Raw genomic sequence first — 14,096 nt, 5'->3', positions numbered from 1 at the left:
TGATAGTTGTCAAGAAAGTAAATGTCATACTATTCTGGGTTATGAATTAACTTCAGTATTGGGAAGAGAAATAAAGGGTCAAAGCGCTTTTCAAAAGAGCCTTTAATAATTGATTAATGGGAAAATAAAAGTGTTGGGGGAAAATGAAAATGAATTTGTTTTTGACAGTTTTGTACCATGACAGTCCATTTCTTATCACCAAGGAAACACTGATGTTTTCTCACTAATCTTTTCTTGTCATTTTTGGCTTTTAATTGCACTTTGGATTATATATGAAATATAGGTATGTATTTTTTTAAAGTGAAAACATGGATGATTCAGTAACGTTTGGGCTATGTTATCTCAGAGCCAAGCAAGATGCTGAGAATGTATAGATCTGAGTTGAAATTTTCTTTGTGTTCTCTGCCAAAATAATAAGGATTCATGTAGCAAATATCTGTTGAGTGCCCGCTACGTTGCTGGTTCTGTTTTAGGTGCTAGAGCTGTACAAATGGGAAACACCAGTTCCTGTCCTCATGGAGCTTATGTGCAAAGGAGAGGACAGAAAACGAACGAATAGATAATGTTGAACAACATTTATGTAGTCTCTATGTATTGAGTGTCTACTTTGTGTTGAGGATTGTTCTAGATTTTCAGGTATAGAAGCGAAGAAAACACAAATGTTTCTTTTTTTTATTTTTTATTATACTTTAAGTTCTAGGGTACATGTGCACAACGTGCAGGTTTGTTACATATGTATACATGTGCCATGTTGGTGTGCTGCACCCATTAACTCGTGATTTACATTAGGTATATCTCCTAATGCTATCCCTCCCTCCTCCCCCCTCCCCACAATAGGTGATGTTCCCCTTCCTGTGTCCAAGTGATCTCATTGTTCAATTCCCACCTATGAGTGAGAACATGCGGTGTTTGGTTTTCTGTTCTTGAGATAGTTTGCTTCCAGCTGCATCCATGTCCCTACAAAGGACACAAACTCATCCTTTTTTATGACTGCATAGTATTCCATGGTGTATATGTGCCACATTTTCTTAATCCAGTCTGTCACTGATGGACATTTGGGTTGGTTCCAAGTCTTTGCTATCGTGAATAGTGCCGCAATAAACATATGTGTGCATGTGTCTTTATAGCAGCATGATTTGTAATCCTTTGGGTATATCCCCAGTAATGGGATGGCTGAGTCAAATGGTATTTCTAGTTCTAGATCCTTGAGGAACTACCACACTGTTTTCCACAATGGTTGAAGTAGTTTACAGTCCCACCAGCAGTGTTAAAAGTGTTCCTATTTCTCCACATCCTCTCCAGCACCTGTTGTTTCCTGACTTTTTAATGATTGCCATTCTAACTGGGAAAACACAAATATTTCTGTCCTTGTGGAGTTTACATTCTACTCGGGGGAGACAGACTATAGACTATAAGTGAATATATGAGTAAAGTGTGGTATAGCAGATGGTGAGAAGTGCTACACACACCCCCACCCCCCCACCAAGGAGGGGAGACTAGGGAGTTGCTGTTTTAGCTGGGTTGGCCAGACAGGGCTTCACTGAGGTCCTGTATGAGCCAACATCTGAAGGAGGTTAAGGAGAGTGTCAGGAAGAGCATTCCAGGAAGAAAGGAAGCAGGTGCCCAGATCCTAAGGCAGGGGCATGATTGGAGGTTGGGAGCAGCAGCAAGGTGGTTGGTGAGGTTGAAGCAAAATGAGGCATGGGGAGAGTGGCAGGAGAGAGATGAGAGAGCTAGGGCATGTGGTGTGGTGGGTGGGTGGATGGAAGTCATGTAGGGTCTTGTAGGTCACTGGAAAGACATTGATTTTAACTGTCAGTATTGATTGTAAGGCTTTGAGCACAGGAATAACATGGTGTGGCTAACATTTTAAAAGGCCCACTCTAGCTGCTGTGCTGGGAATAGATTTCAGTGGGGACCAAGGCAAATGAAGATGTTCATATTTGTCCATTGCCACCTTTTAAAGCTTGAGACCACAGAACTGTTTATGCTTCCCATTTGAGACAGAGTCTCTCTCCATCACCCGGGCTGGTGTGCAGTAGCACCATCATGAGTCACCGATGCCTCGACCTCCCAGACTCAGGTGATCCTCTTGCCTCAGCCTTCTGAGTAGTTGGGACCATAGGTGCATTCCACCATGCCTGGCTAATATTTGATTTTTTTGCAGAGACTGGGTCTCCATATGTTGCCCAGGATGGTCTCATACTCCATCAAGTGATCCTTCTGCTTTGGTCTCCTAAAGTGCTGGGATTAGAGGTGTGAGCCACTGTGCGTGGCCTACACGTCTCATTTTTTGACATTACTTTCATATATTGGTTTATATTATATTGGTAGATTCTATGTTTTTGAGTATAAAAATGAGCTGACAGATGGATTTAACTTTCTTCCCTGATGGTCCAAGCTTTTTTTTAAAAAAATTAATTATTGATTTATTTTAGAGATAGGGTTTCACTCTGTTGTCCAGGCTGGAGTGCAGTGGTGCCATCATAGCTCACTGCAGCCTCAAACTCCTGAGCTCAGGGGATCCTCCTGCCTCAGCCTCTTGAGTAGCTGGGATTACAGGCACTCACCACCATGCCTAGCTAATTTTAAAATTGTTTTTGTAGAGTCGAGATCTCAACAGAAGGCTCATAGGCTCAGCCTTGATACCATGTACAATTGATCAGGTCAAGTAATGTGGACGATAAGCAAAATAATTGGGCAGTTCTATTACTTTTGAATGCATTGTAAAATTTCTTAAAATGAGATGTTATTGCGTTGATAAACCTCCAATTCCATAGGTCTTGCCAGTTCTCTCATAATAATGACCGACCGGCTTATTATAGCAGCAGCACCAAAATAGATGGATATGAGTTGAGACAAATTGGGGATTTGGGCCAAATGGATTGGTGTGTTTCTCTATGGTGTACTAGGTGAATGAGATGACCTCAGATTTCTTTAAAGTTACAGAGTAGTCTAATGCTTATCGCTGCAGCAGGGTAGGTTGAAGGGAGATACCTGGCTTTGTTGTGATGTGCAAACAAACACTTAACATTTCATCCCAATTTTGACCACCTTGTTAGTACTAGATCAAGTTTTGAATCTCATTTTTCTTGCCTATAATGAGAAATAACTGTACATGATTATTCAAGTGAAGTTGTTAGGGCTTAATCATTGAGTAATGAAACATTTATTATTTAATATATACCTAAAATAATTCTGGCTTTTAAATGAGATTATACCTTGAAAGGTAGAATTGGAACGAGGAATAGCCTTAATATTAAAAATGTCCTAGTAGAACAACAAGGTTTGGTAGGAAGTTATTTACAGCCCAAATATAAGATGGAAAATTCTAGCCACTTGTATGAGAAAGGGAGAAGGCCTTTGGTTTCTAGAAATGGACATGCTAAACAGTGGGTAATAATGAGATATAATTTTAAATGTGTGCAGCACTCTAGAGCACATTAATGCAGTCACAGGAACCATGAGGTGATCTTTCCATTAAGTTCAGGTATGTGTATTTGTGTACTGTATTTAGGCTCTGCAGCTCAAAGGAACGTATTGGAAAGCGTTGAGGGGAGCCTCTCAGAATTTCAGACCTTAGAATGGCAACTGAAAAAACCTGGGGAAAGAAAGCACAGGCAATACAAGTTTGAAGGTAATTTAAAAATGATCTATAGTTCTAAAAGGCTTTTAAACAGAACAATGAATGGTATTTCCAAGGTTTGTTCTTTCTAGGTGCTTTCTGTAAGACTCCATGGAAAAAATTGGGTTGGTCTCTTATGGCAGGAGAAAACCTATGATAGTGCTTATAGGTAGATTTACTTTTGCCAACAAAATTCAACAAAAACAAAGAACACATCTCAATATTTTATACTTTTAAAATTAAGAATGATGTCAACACATTAATTTTCATTTACTATCCTTGCCTCATAGAGAATTTTTCAGGATATTTCTAGTCTATAATGAGCTGTTTGCACATTGTTGTATTTTATTACAGATAATATGCATACGCAGAGGCATTCCCTCACTTCTTTATGTTTTTCTTGATCCAAATTCGGTACTTTTCTTTTCTTTTGTTTTTTTTTGGAAACAGAGTCTCGCTCTGTTGCCCAAGCTGGAGTGCAATGGTGCGATCTCGGCTCACTGCAACCTCCGCCTCCCAGGTTCAAGTGATTCTCCTGCCTCACCTTCCAAAGTAGCTGGAATTATAGGCACCCACCACCACACCTAGCTAATATTTATATTTTTTAGTAGAGGTGGTGTTTCACCATGTTGGCCAGGCTGGTCTTGAACTCCTGACCTCAGGTAATCTGCCCAACTTGGCCTCCCAAAGTTCTGGGGTTACAGGCAAGAGCGATCACGCCCAGCCAAATTCAGTACTTTTCTGATTTTATGAGTTAAAAGTTATGACCTTCCCCAGGCCTGTGTGTATCAGCCCCTCTCTCTATATATATCTCTCTGGTCTTCCTCTCACAAATGCTAAGGCAGTTTTATTCAAAGCCCCACTTTGCTTTTCTCACCCCTTTATCTTTTCCAAGAGAGGGCTGCAAAAATCTCAACTTCGCTGCCGTCTGTGTCATCTCACATTTCTATTCACAATAGCCTCTTGAGCCCTGTTTTCCTTCTTTTCTCTTTTTCTAATAGTCTCTAGTTAGGGTGACTTGTAGTTTTTGTGAAATTCTAGCTATTGCTGAACAGGTGATTATGAGCAACTGTGAAGTTACTAAAACTCTGAGAAAGCAAAGGAAATTTGTCTCTGACTTGATGTCGTGGTTTGAACAACCTGACTTTTCATGCATTTGTTTAAGGAAGAAACGGAGTAACATAATTTTTCAATCTTAATTATACTTATACATTAAATAGAATGAAATGAAAATACTGTCATCACATTTATAAAAGTAGAACAGAGTTTTGAGAAATAAATGATTCAGTGTTATTTGATACTTTTCTAACATGTGAATGTTATTATTCATTGATGGGTATAGCCCTGTTTCTTCCCATTAAAAAAAAACTTTATTTTTTAATTTTAAAAAATTGACAAAAATTACATATGTTTGTAGTAGACAGCATGATGTTTTGAAATACATATACATTGTGGAATGGCTAAACCAAGCTAATTAACGTACACATCACCTCACATGCTTGTCAGTTATTTGTGGTGAGAATACTTAGAATCTACCTTTTCATCAATTTTCAAGCATACAATACATTGTTATTAACTGTAGTCACCGTGTTGTACAATGGGTTTCTTGAACTTACTTCTGTTGTCTAACTGAAGTATTGTATCACTTGACCAACATCTTCTCAACCCGTCCTCTTACTCCGAGCCCCTGGTAACTACTGCTCTACTTTCTGCTTCTATGAGTTTGACTATTTTAGATTCTACGTGTAAGGGAGATGATGCAATATTCATCTTTCTGTGTCTGGCTGATTTCACTTAACATAATGTCCTCCAGGTTCATCCGTGTTGTTGCAAATGACAAGAGTTCCTTTTGTTTTTGAGACAGGGTCGCACTCTGTTGTCCAGGCTGGAGTAAATGACGCGATCTTGGGGCTCACTATAGCCTCGACTTACTGAGCTCAGGCGATCCTCCCACCTCAGTTCCTCCGCTATCTGGGACCACAGGTGCATGCCACTATGCCCAGCTAATTTTTTGTGGAGATGGGTTTTCACCAGGTTGCCCAGGCTGGTTTCAAACTCCTGGGCTCAAGTGATCTACCCACCTTAGGCTCCCAAAGTGGTGGGATTACAGGTGTGAGCCACCATGCCCGAACAGATTTCCTTCTTTTTAAATGCTGAATGGCGTTCCATTGTGCTTATACCATATTTCTTTTTTCATTCATCTGTTGATGGACACTTAGGCTGCAGTGATCATGGGAGTGCAGATATCTCTTTGACATATTGACTTCAATTCCTTTTGATATAGACCCTGTAGTGAGATTGTTGGATCATATGGTAGTTCTATTTTTTTATTTTTTGAGGAAACTCCATACTATTTTCCACAGTGGCTGTATTTTCCATCTTTATTGAGGTATAGTTTACGTACAGTAAAATGCCATATTTTCAGAGTGCAGTGCAATGAGTTTTGGCAAACGTATATATCACTGAATGTGTTACCATCACCCCAGAGTTCTCTCCTGCCTCTTTGCAGTCGGTTCTCTCTCACATCCTGCTCCAAGCAACTACTGATTTGAATTCTGGCGCTATGGATTAGTTTCGCCTGTTCTGGAACTTTGTATGTCATGCCCTCTTTTGTGTCTAGCTTCTTTTGCTTGGCATAATGTTTTTGTGATTCTTCATTATTTCTTCCTTTTTGTGGCTGACTGACCCTATCCCGCAACTTCTAAAATAACATTTTTTATGACTGTGACTTTCTAATCATAAAGCAAAAACCTCAGGGCAATTTAGTATTAAAAGTTCCTGTAGTTTTTTTGGTCTGTAGCTTTGTTACCTCAGTTTAGAGAATCTTGGTGTGGTCATTTTCTACACAGACTGATGCCAATTGTTTACCCCCAACAAATTCTACTTCACTTTTCTTTCCATGTAGTAAGCAAAAATGAGTGAGCTGATTACATTGTACATATCCGAGTGTGAAATGACACAATTGTCTTTTTCCAATCAGATAGGAGTTTGCCAAGCTTTACTGACACTCTGTAAGTTTGTCCCCCACTCTCGATCAAGAGCCTAGTTGGGTGTTGTATGACATAAAATTTATTTTTAATTGTTTCCATGGTAACCATTACACATAGAGGAAAAAGCTGAGAACTATATTAGCAAGGTGCTATGAGCAGGATATCAGAAATCAAGATTCTAACAGATTTGAACTAAGATTTAAAATGGAATGATTTAATAGCTGGAGTCCTTAACCTAGAGACTAAGAACTACAGTAGAATCTAGGAATGGCTTTTAGAGATGTGCTTTTTTTTTTTTTGAGACGGAGTCTTGCTCTGTCACCCAGGCTGGAGTGCAGTGGTGCGATCTCAGCTCACTGCAAGCTCCGCCTCCCTGGTTCATGCTATTCTCCCACATCAGCCTCCGGAGTAGCTGGGACTACAGGCGCCCGCCACCACGCCCAGCTAATTTTATTTTTGTATTTTTAGTACAGAGGGGGTTTCACCTTGTTAGCCAGGATGGTCTCTATCTCCTGACCTCGTGATCTGCCCGCGTTGGCCTGCCAAAGCCCTGGGATTACAGGTGTGAGCCACCGCGGCCAGCCGGAGAGATATGTTTAAAAGTCAAATAAAGCCGCAAATGATGATAAAAGACTGGACTCTCCTACCTCGTCCTACCCCAGTCCCAGTTCTAACATCTCAGAGGTGCCGACTTTTTTAGTTTTTCTTTTTTAGGTATTTCTATTTCTAATAGTATGCTTGTGCTGTGTGTGTTTTTTTCTTAAATGTTATGTATTAACTTCCAATTACGGAAGATGAGGCCTTAGCCCGCTTCCCAGTCTCTCCCCCATCCTACCACATCCTCTTCCTTCATCCTCTCTATATAGTTGTATTCTAGTTTTGGTTAAATAGATGATCAGTGCTTGCCTTTTTATAACTACACTAACATGTACATCTAAGCCATACAGCATACTATGATTATGTTTTTTCTTGTGTGCGCGTGTTGTTGTTTTTCTGGAGTTGCTGATTGGATAGTCCTGTTACCTTTCTTCTGTATTGTGTTTCCTGGATCCCTTGTTTCTTCTCTTCTGTTTTCTCTTGTAGTGGTGGAACACATTCTTCAGTAGTTTGCTGAGATATGGTGCATACAAAGTTGAGTTTTTGAGAGCTTGCAAGCCTGAAAATGTCTTTATTCTTTCCTTATATTTGATTGATAGTTCTTCTGGGAAATAATTCTTTCTTAAAATTTTGAAGGTTTATCGTTCCTTTGTCTTGTAGCTTTTAATGTTGCTGCTGAGAGAAATCTGATGTCATTCTGATTCACAAGCCTTTGTATAGGTCCTGGTTTTTCCTTTTTTTCTTTGACAGCTTTTGTGATTGTCTCTCTATCCCTTGTGTTCTTATATGTCAGAATAATGTGTCCTGACTTGGGCCTTTTTGCCTTCCATTTTCTTGAGTACTTGGTGTGCCTTTTCAATCTGAAAACTTATGTCTTGGCATGTTCTGGCATTTTTTTTTTCTTTCTTCTTTTTTTATTTAAAAAAAAAAAAAAAAAAGAGCTGGAGTCTTGCTTTGTTGCCTAGGCTGGATGCAGTGGCACGATCATGGCTCTCTGCAGTCTCAACCTCCCGGGGTCCAGTGATCTCCTAACTCAGCCTCCTGAATAGCTGGAACTACAGGCATGTGCCACCATATCCGGCTGATTTTTAAATTTATTGTAGAAGCAGGGTCTCCCTGTGTTGCCAGAGTTGGTCTTGAACTCCTGAGTTCCAGCAGCCCTCTACCTTAGCCTCCCAAAAGTGCTGGGATTATAGTAAGATACTGCCCCGGGCAGGCAGTTTTTTAAAAAAATTATTTAATTATTTAATTATTTTAAAACTTTTTTTCTCGACTCCATTTTTTTCACTTTTCCTTCCTTGGAACTCCTATCTGGTAAGTGTTGGACCTTTTGGATCAATCCCATTGTTTTGTTTTACCTCCTATCTCATTTTTTGGTGTTTTCCTATTTGGAGATTTCCTCAAGGATACCTTCTAACCTTTCAATTTGATTTTTAAAATTTCTGTTTTAATTTCTAAGAGTTGTTTTTCATGTTTGTATCATTCTGTCCTTGGTTAATTGATGTAATAGCTTCTTTTATTTTTCCTAAGGATGTTAATTATTGTTTAACAAAATTATCTTTCCTGCAGTTTCTGTTCCCTCATGTCCTGCTTCAGTAATTTTCTCTTTTTGTTTTGATGCCCGTCATTCCATTCTGCAGGCTTTCTGTGAATGTCTGGTGATCCTTGGCTAACCGTTTGTAAGTAAGAGGCAGGCACTACAAAGCTGATTGGAAGCTCAGAACATGTTATGGAGCTTGTCCATAATGATTGTTGGGTAGGGACTCATCAGTTTCTTCCTTGAATCGTCAGATGTCACTATCTGTATAAGCCTTTTCACTTGGACCAGTTGACTTTCCCAAGGGAGAAGCCATACGTCTCCTGTGTTGGGGTGAAAAGTCAAGCTGCCAGTGTTTTGGAGCCTAACTGTTGACAGAGACCGAGGGTCCATGGGGGCTGAGGATCTAACTGTTTAATAGGTCCTACTTTGTCTTCATCCTCCTGTTTTCTGTGTAGTGTCTCATGCCCTCCGCTCAACCATACCTGACATTTCCTTGTCTAGATCCTTTCCAATTCAGTTGCTCCCAATTTGGCCAATGCTGTGGGGAGGGAATTGCCTATGTGTGTGGCTTGATGGAGATTTGGGGCTCAAAATACTCCTATGGAAACTTTTAACCCAGTACCCCTGCCTTTAGTATACTTGGTGCCTCCTTTTTGATATTAGCAAATCCTGCTCCAGGCTAAGGTTTTCAGATTTCTCTGGCCTGCTAATTTAGTTGCCTACTGTCCATCTTCTTGCTAACTTCCACAGTTTTGTTATCATCTCTTATTTGCTGCTGTTCTTCTCTGTTCTCTCTTTTTATGCTTAAAAAAATTTCTTTGCTATTACTTTGGTGGGATTGCAGGAAGGAGTAGAAATAATTGGAATTATCTTCATCAGATTTTCAAAGAGTTCTATGACCCCCCAAATTAATAATCAGTCTATTATACTTATTAAGAGAGGTTACAAGGTCTTCTTATTCAAGACTTTTTTTTTTTTTTTTTTTTTAACATGGGAGAGTTTCATAGAAACATGATTTAGGTGTTGTCATGAAGTTGTAGGAAGGGATTAGGTGCTTTCTCAAGAAACCTTTTAATCTTGGTATTTTGTCCTCATATTTTCCATACTTGTTGGATGAATGTTGAAATTTAGTTTTGTAATCACCAGAGACATAGTGTCAGTGAATATTTTCATCACCACATCAAATCTTGTAGAAGAACAATACAGATTTTCAGTTATCAAAAGTATGGTAGACTCTGCGCTGATGGACATGTCCCATGTATTGATGAAGGTTTGGATTATACAGGTGGGGGCATTTGCCAAAACTTACCATGTGGTACACTTGAGATGCATTCATGGATAAATTTTACCTCAAACATAAACCAGACACAAAACTGTAAAGAAATATTTAAACTCAAATTTAAATAACATACATGTGAGGACTATCAAAAATATATGAAAGTAGTTCTGTGAATTTTGAAAGATCATGGTTTTTAAAATTTTTCCATGTTGCTGGAAAATGCCTGTCATTCCATTCTGTCATGGCTGTCATTTCCATTTTCCAAAAATGGAAAATTTTCAATTAGAGGAGCAAATAAAAACTTACTTCTATCACGTGCATCACAACTACCTCCTCCATTCCTCTGTTCTCCCTTTTATTTTGTCATGTTTTGCGTATGCTAGTCGCTATACCGTGCAGATCTACAGGTGGTGGAGGTTGTCTTATTTAATATCTAATAATCAGAATGCAAGGCAAAAAAGCCTTGGTACGTCCTTTTATTTTGAGATTATCTCTGGATGTGCCTACTCTCTTTTGGAAGCTGGGGTTATTTTTATTTTAGTCAGTTAAGTTGAGCACCCAGTTTCTTGGTTTTAAACTTCAGCTGGAGTTCTAGAGCTAGAAGCATGGACCAAGTGACCTATCAGCTGGATAGGAGATTTGCAGGGATTGGGGAAGGTATAGTAGCATGGACTCTAACACTGATCACTCCCCTTTTAGGTATATTAATATTTATGAGGTACTTCATGTTTTCAGAGTGCTTTCTCTTCAGTAATTTTTTCTAGATTACTCAAAGGTAATCTAGAAAAGGTAGGTTGGGAGTAGTTTTCTCATTTCATGGGAGAGAAATTAGAGAGAGGTGGAGATGTGCCCAAGTGAGGCTATGTCAGAACCAGGATTAGAATTTTGGAGGCAGACCAAGGAGAGTAAGTGGCAGTGGGAATTAGGAACTGCTACATACAGTAGTACCAGTGAAGACTACTAACCAGATTATAGGTTTAGACTGGCAAGACTTTGGACTGACCCAAGACTGAATCTGTTTTATTGTAGGTAAAAGAGAACCTGCTTTCATGCAAGATGCTGCTGCACTGCAAACGGGATGAGCTTCGGAAACTATGGATTGAAGGAATTGAGCATAAGCATGTCCTGAACTTGCTGGATGAAATTGAGAATATCAAGCAAGTGCCTCAAAAACTGGAACAGTGCATGGCCAGCAAGCACTATCTCAGTGCCACTGACATGCTGGTAAGATAACAGCCTGTGCTAAGGGTCATTTTTGTTAAGATGTAAAAGCACTCTCTTTTGTTCTCTCTGAATCCTGTAATGCATGTAGCACATTACAAACTGCCCTCTTGGGATGCATGAGCCCTTGCAGGTGAAGCCTGGCTGGTTCTCTTTCTAATTCCAGTGTTTGAAATGGTAGGTGATTATTATTTATGTATTATCTGCCTTTGTAACAATGGGAAGAAATATAATAGTAAGAAACCAGTACTTAAATCAGGTTAGAATGGTAATGAGAGGTGTTTTTTAACTTCAGAGGAAAATAGTTAATGAATCCAATTTTAAATGAAATCTATATAATACAGAACTTCTGAAGATTTATAGACTAGTGTTCCACACATTTTTTGAAGAAATTTTTACATTAGGGCTTTGTTCTTTTCCTTGAAATTGATAAGAAATAAAATTTTGGGAGACTAATGCTGGAAGCAACTTTATTGAGCAAGAGTACTCCACAATCTAGCCTTTAGCTTCTGTCTTAGTCCTTTGTGTATGCTCCTTTTTGAATTGCTGAAAGTTCCCAGAAGGATGCAGTTGGTGGTTCATGTGGCTGAGTGTCAAGAAGATGAATAAAAAATAGAAACACAGAGTTTGCTCCCTAATAATCCTAACTTTCCCAGGGCCTGTGGCTCTTAGAGAGGGCTGCTCTTTCCCCCTTCCCTTCTACCCACCCAGTCCCACTTCCGTCTCATTCAGAGTTGGCTAAGGAAGCTCTCTATAGGAGCTCTCAGCAGCAGATGGGCTGTATTTGAATTGTTGTTTTTTTCTTCCTCACAGTAGGTGTTTCACCTTTACTGTTGTTTCACCAAATTAGATTGGCTTTAACACTGGAAAAAACACTGAGGGGAATTGGTAGAGACACAGATTAAATGCTCTAAGTGGTTCTAATTCATTCAGACTTCCAAGAAGAATTTGGCTAAAAGTCCTTCATAAGAAGCTTTTTAAGGAAATTTGGTAACCAAGGAGTGAGAAGTGCCATGATATTCTATGAGATATTAAAACCTGGTTATGTGATAAGACTGAGTGGTCAGTTTCCACAGTGGAAGGAGATTAATAATGGTTGGCCCTTGGCTGGGAGTTTGAGGCTGCAGTGAGTCATGATCGTGCCACTGTACTCCAGCCTGGGTGATAGAGCAAGACTCTGTCTCAAAAAGAATCCCAAAAAGCAACAAAAAAAGATTGACTCTTGGGAGTGACAAAAGAATTGGTTATTTTCAGCATCTTATTCAAAGTGGCTTCTTCTTTAGTAATAATGACTATAGGGTGTCTGGTAGAAAAAAATTACTTTTCACCTTTAGTGTTGATTTATGCATTATGAATGCATACTTGTGTTAAATCATCAAGATTCAGCAATCAGATAAGCATGTATATATTTGTGTAGCAAATATACATCTATTTGAATCACGATTTTTTGGAGTGGGCTTGCTTTTAAGTAAGTGCCACAGATTAAAATAGGTTGTTAGAATTTATTTGTTAATTATGTTCATTTAGGATTTCAGATTTTTGTGTAATGGTCTTTGTAGGGCTAATGTATTTACCTAAGGGCTAATCAATTTATTTACTTAAAGGCTAATCAATAATGAATACTGTTCCTTTTTTTCTAACATATTTTCCTCAAGACTCATTGAATAACTTCTTTAAATTCTTGGTTGCAAGTTACAGAAATTCACCTCTAGCTAGCTTAAGTGAAAATAATTGTTTGACTCATGTAACCAGTCTGCCAAAGGAACAGGAGTGTATGTGGAATGTCACCTGTGTGTTTTCTCTGCATACCCTCTTCATTGTTCTACTGAAGACTGGTCTCTTCATGTGTGAGGGAGGAGGTTGGGTATTGAGAGAAAACAGGGGGCATAGGCTATGTCTACATCTTTCCACCTTTACAGAAGAAAATGCTCTTTTTTTTTTTCCCCATAATTCAGAATTCTAGGGTTAGGAGCTAGATTGAGCCAGGTTGGGTATGATAATCATCAATAAAACTATCTGGTTGGGGCAGTGGGGGTGGAATGGGGAGGAAGAACAGTCATGTCCAGAAAAGAGTGAGTGTGTAAGACACATTTTCTGGAGGTTTTGTTTTGTTTTCCGTTTGGTTGTTTATATATTCTAGATACTAATTCTTCTTGTCTGAGAGATGGATTGCAAATATCTTCTCCCAATTGGGGATTTATCTTTTTCCTTTGTTTACAGTGTCTTTGTTATAAAGAAATTAAAAATTTTAATGCAAAACAATTTCTCAGTATTTTTTGTTATGTGATTTTTTTTTTTTTTTTTTTTTTTTTTTTTTGAGACAGTCTCACTCTGTTGCCTAGGCTGGAGTGCAGTGGCGTGACCTCAGCTCACCATAACCTTTGCCTCCCAGGTTCAAGGGTGTCTCCTGCCTCAGCCTTCCAAGTACCTGGGATTACAGGCGTGTGCCACCATGCCTAGCTAATTTTTGTATTTTTAGTAGAGATGGGTTTTCACTGTGTTGAGTCAGGCTCGTCTGGAATTCCTGACCTCAAGTGATCTGCCTGCCTTGGCCTCCCAAAGTGCTGGGATTACAGCTGTGAGCCACAGTGCCCAGCCTGTTACGTGATTTTTGATGTAAGAAAACTTTTTTCCATCCCAATGTCATAAGAGAATCTCCTATGTTTTCTTCTTTAACCCATCAAAAGTCCATTTTTATATATGGTATCAACTGAGGATCTGATTTTATCTTTCTTCTATATAGTCGGTTGGCTCAGGCTGTTTATTGAATCCTTTTTCTACTGATTTTATGATGCTATTTTGGTTACACAGCAACTTTTCACGTATGCATGGATCTGTTTCTGA

General features: G+C 39.1%; 2 protein-coding genes across 5 annotated transcripts in view; one reads left to right on the top strand and one right to left on the bottom strand.

Annotated features, from left to right (window-relative positions):
• Nucleotides 1–14,096, top strand: part of EXOC4 (exocyst complex component 4) — an 816,109-nt gene that overhangs the window by 25,222 nt on the left and 776,791 nt on the right. For all 4 annotated transcript variants that reach the window (XR_007723890.1, XM_050782435.1, XM_050782436.1 and 1 more), the window contains exon 3: nucleotides 11,061–11,255. Coding sequence is in view for 3 of the 4 variants with exons in the window: in XM_050782435.1 (XP_050638392.1) it covers nucleotides 11,061–11,255 (195 nt within the window). In the remaining variant the exon portion in view is untranslated. The remainder of the gene's footprint in view (nucleotides 1–11,060; nucleotides 11,256–14,096) is intronic.
• Nucleotides 1–14,096, bottom strand: part of CHCHD3 (coiled-coil-helix-coiled-coil-helix domain containing 3) — a 1,241,194-nt gene that overhangs the window by 497,606 nt on the left and 729,492 nt on the right. The window lies entirely within an intron of this gene.

Source organism: Macaca thibetana, chromosome 3 (assembly GCF_024542745.1).
Source record: "Macaca thibetana thibetana isolate TM-01 chromosome 3, ASM2454274v1, whole genome shotgun sequence".
In the NCBI taxonomy this organism is placed as follows: domain Eukaryota; kingdom Metazoa; phylum Chordata; class Mammalia; order Primates; family Cercopithecidae; genus Macaca; species Macaca thibetana.
This window is presented reverse-complemented; position numbering and strand designations above follow the sequence as displayed.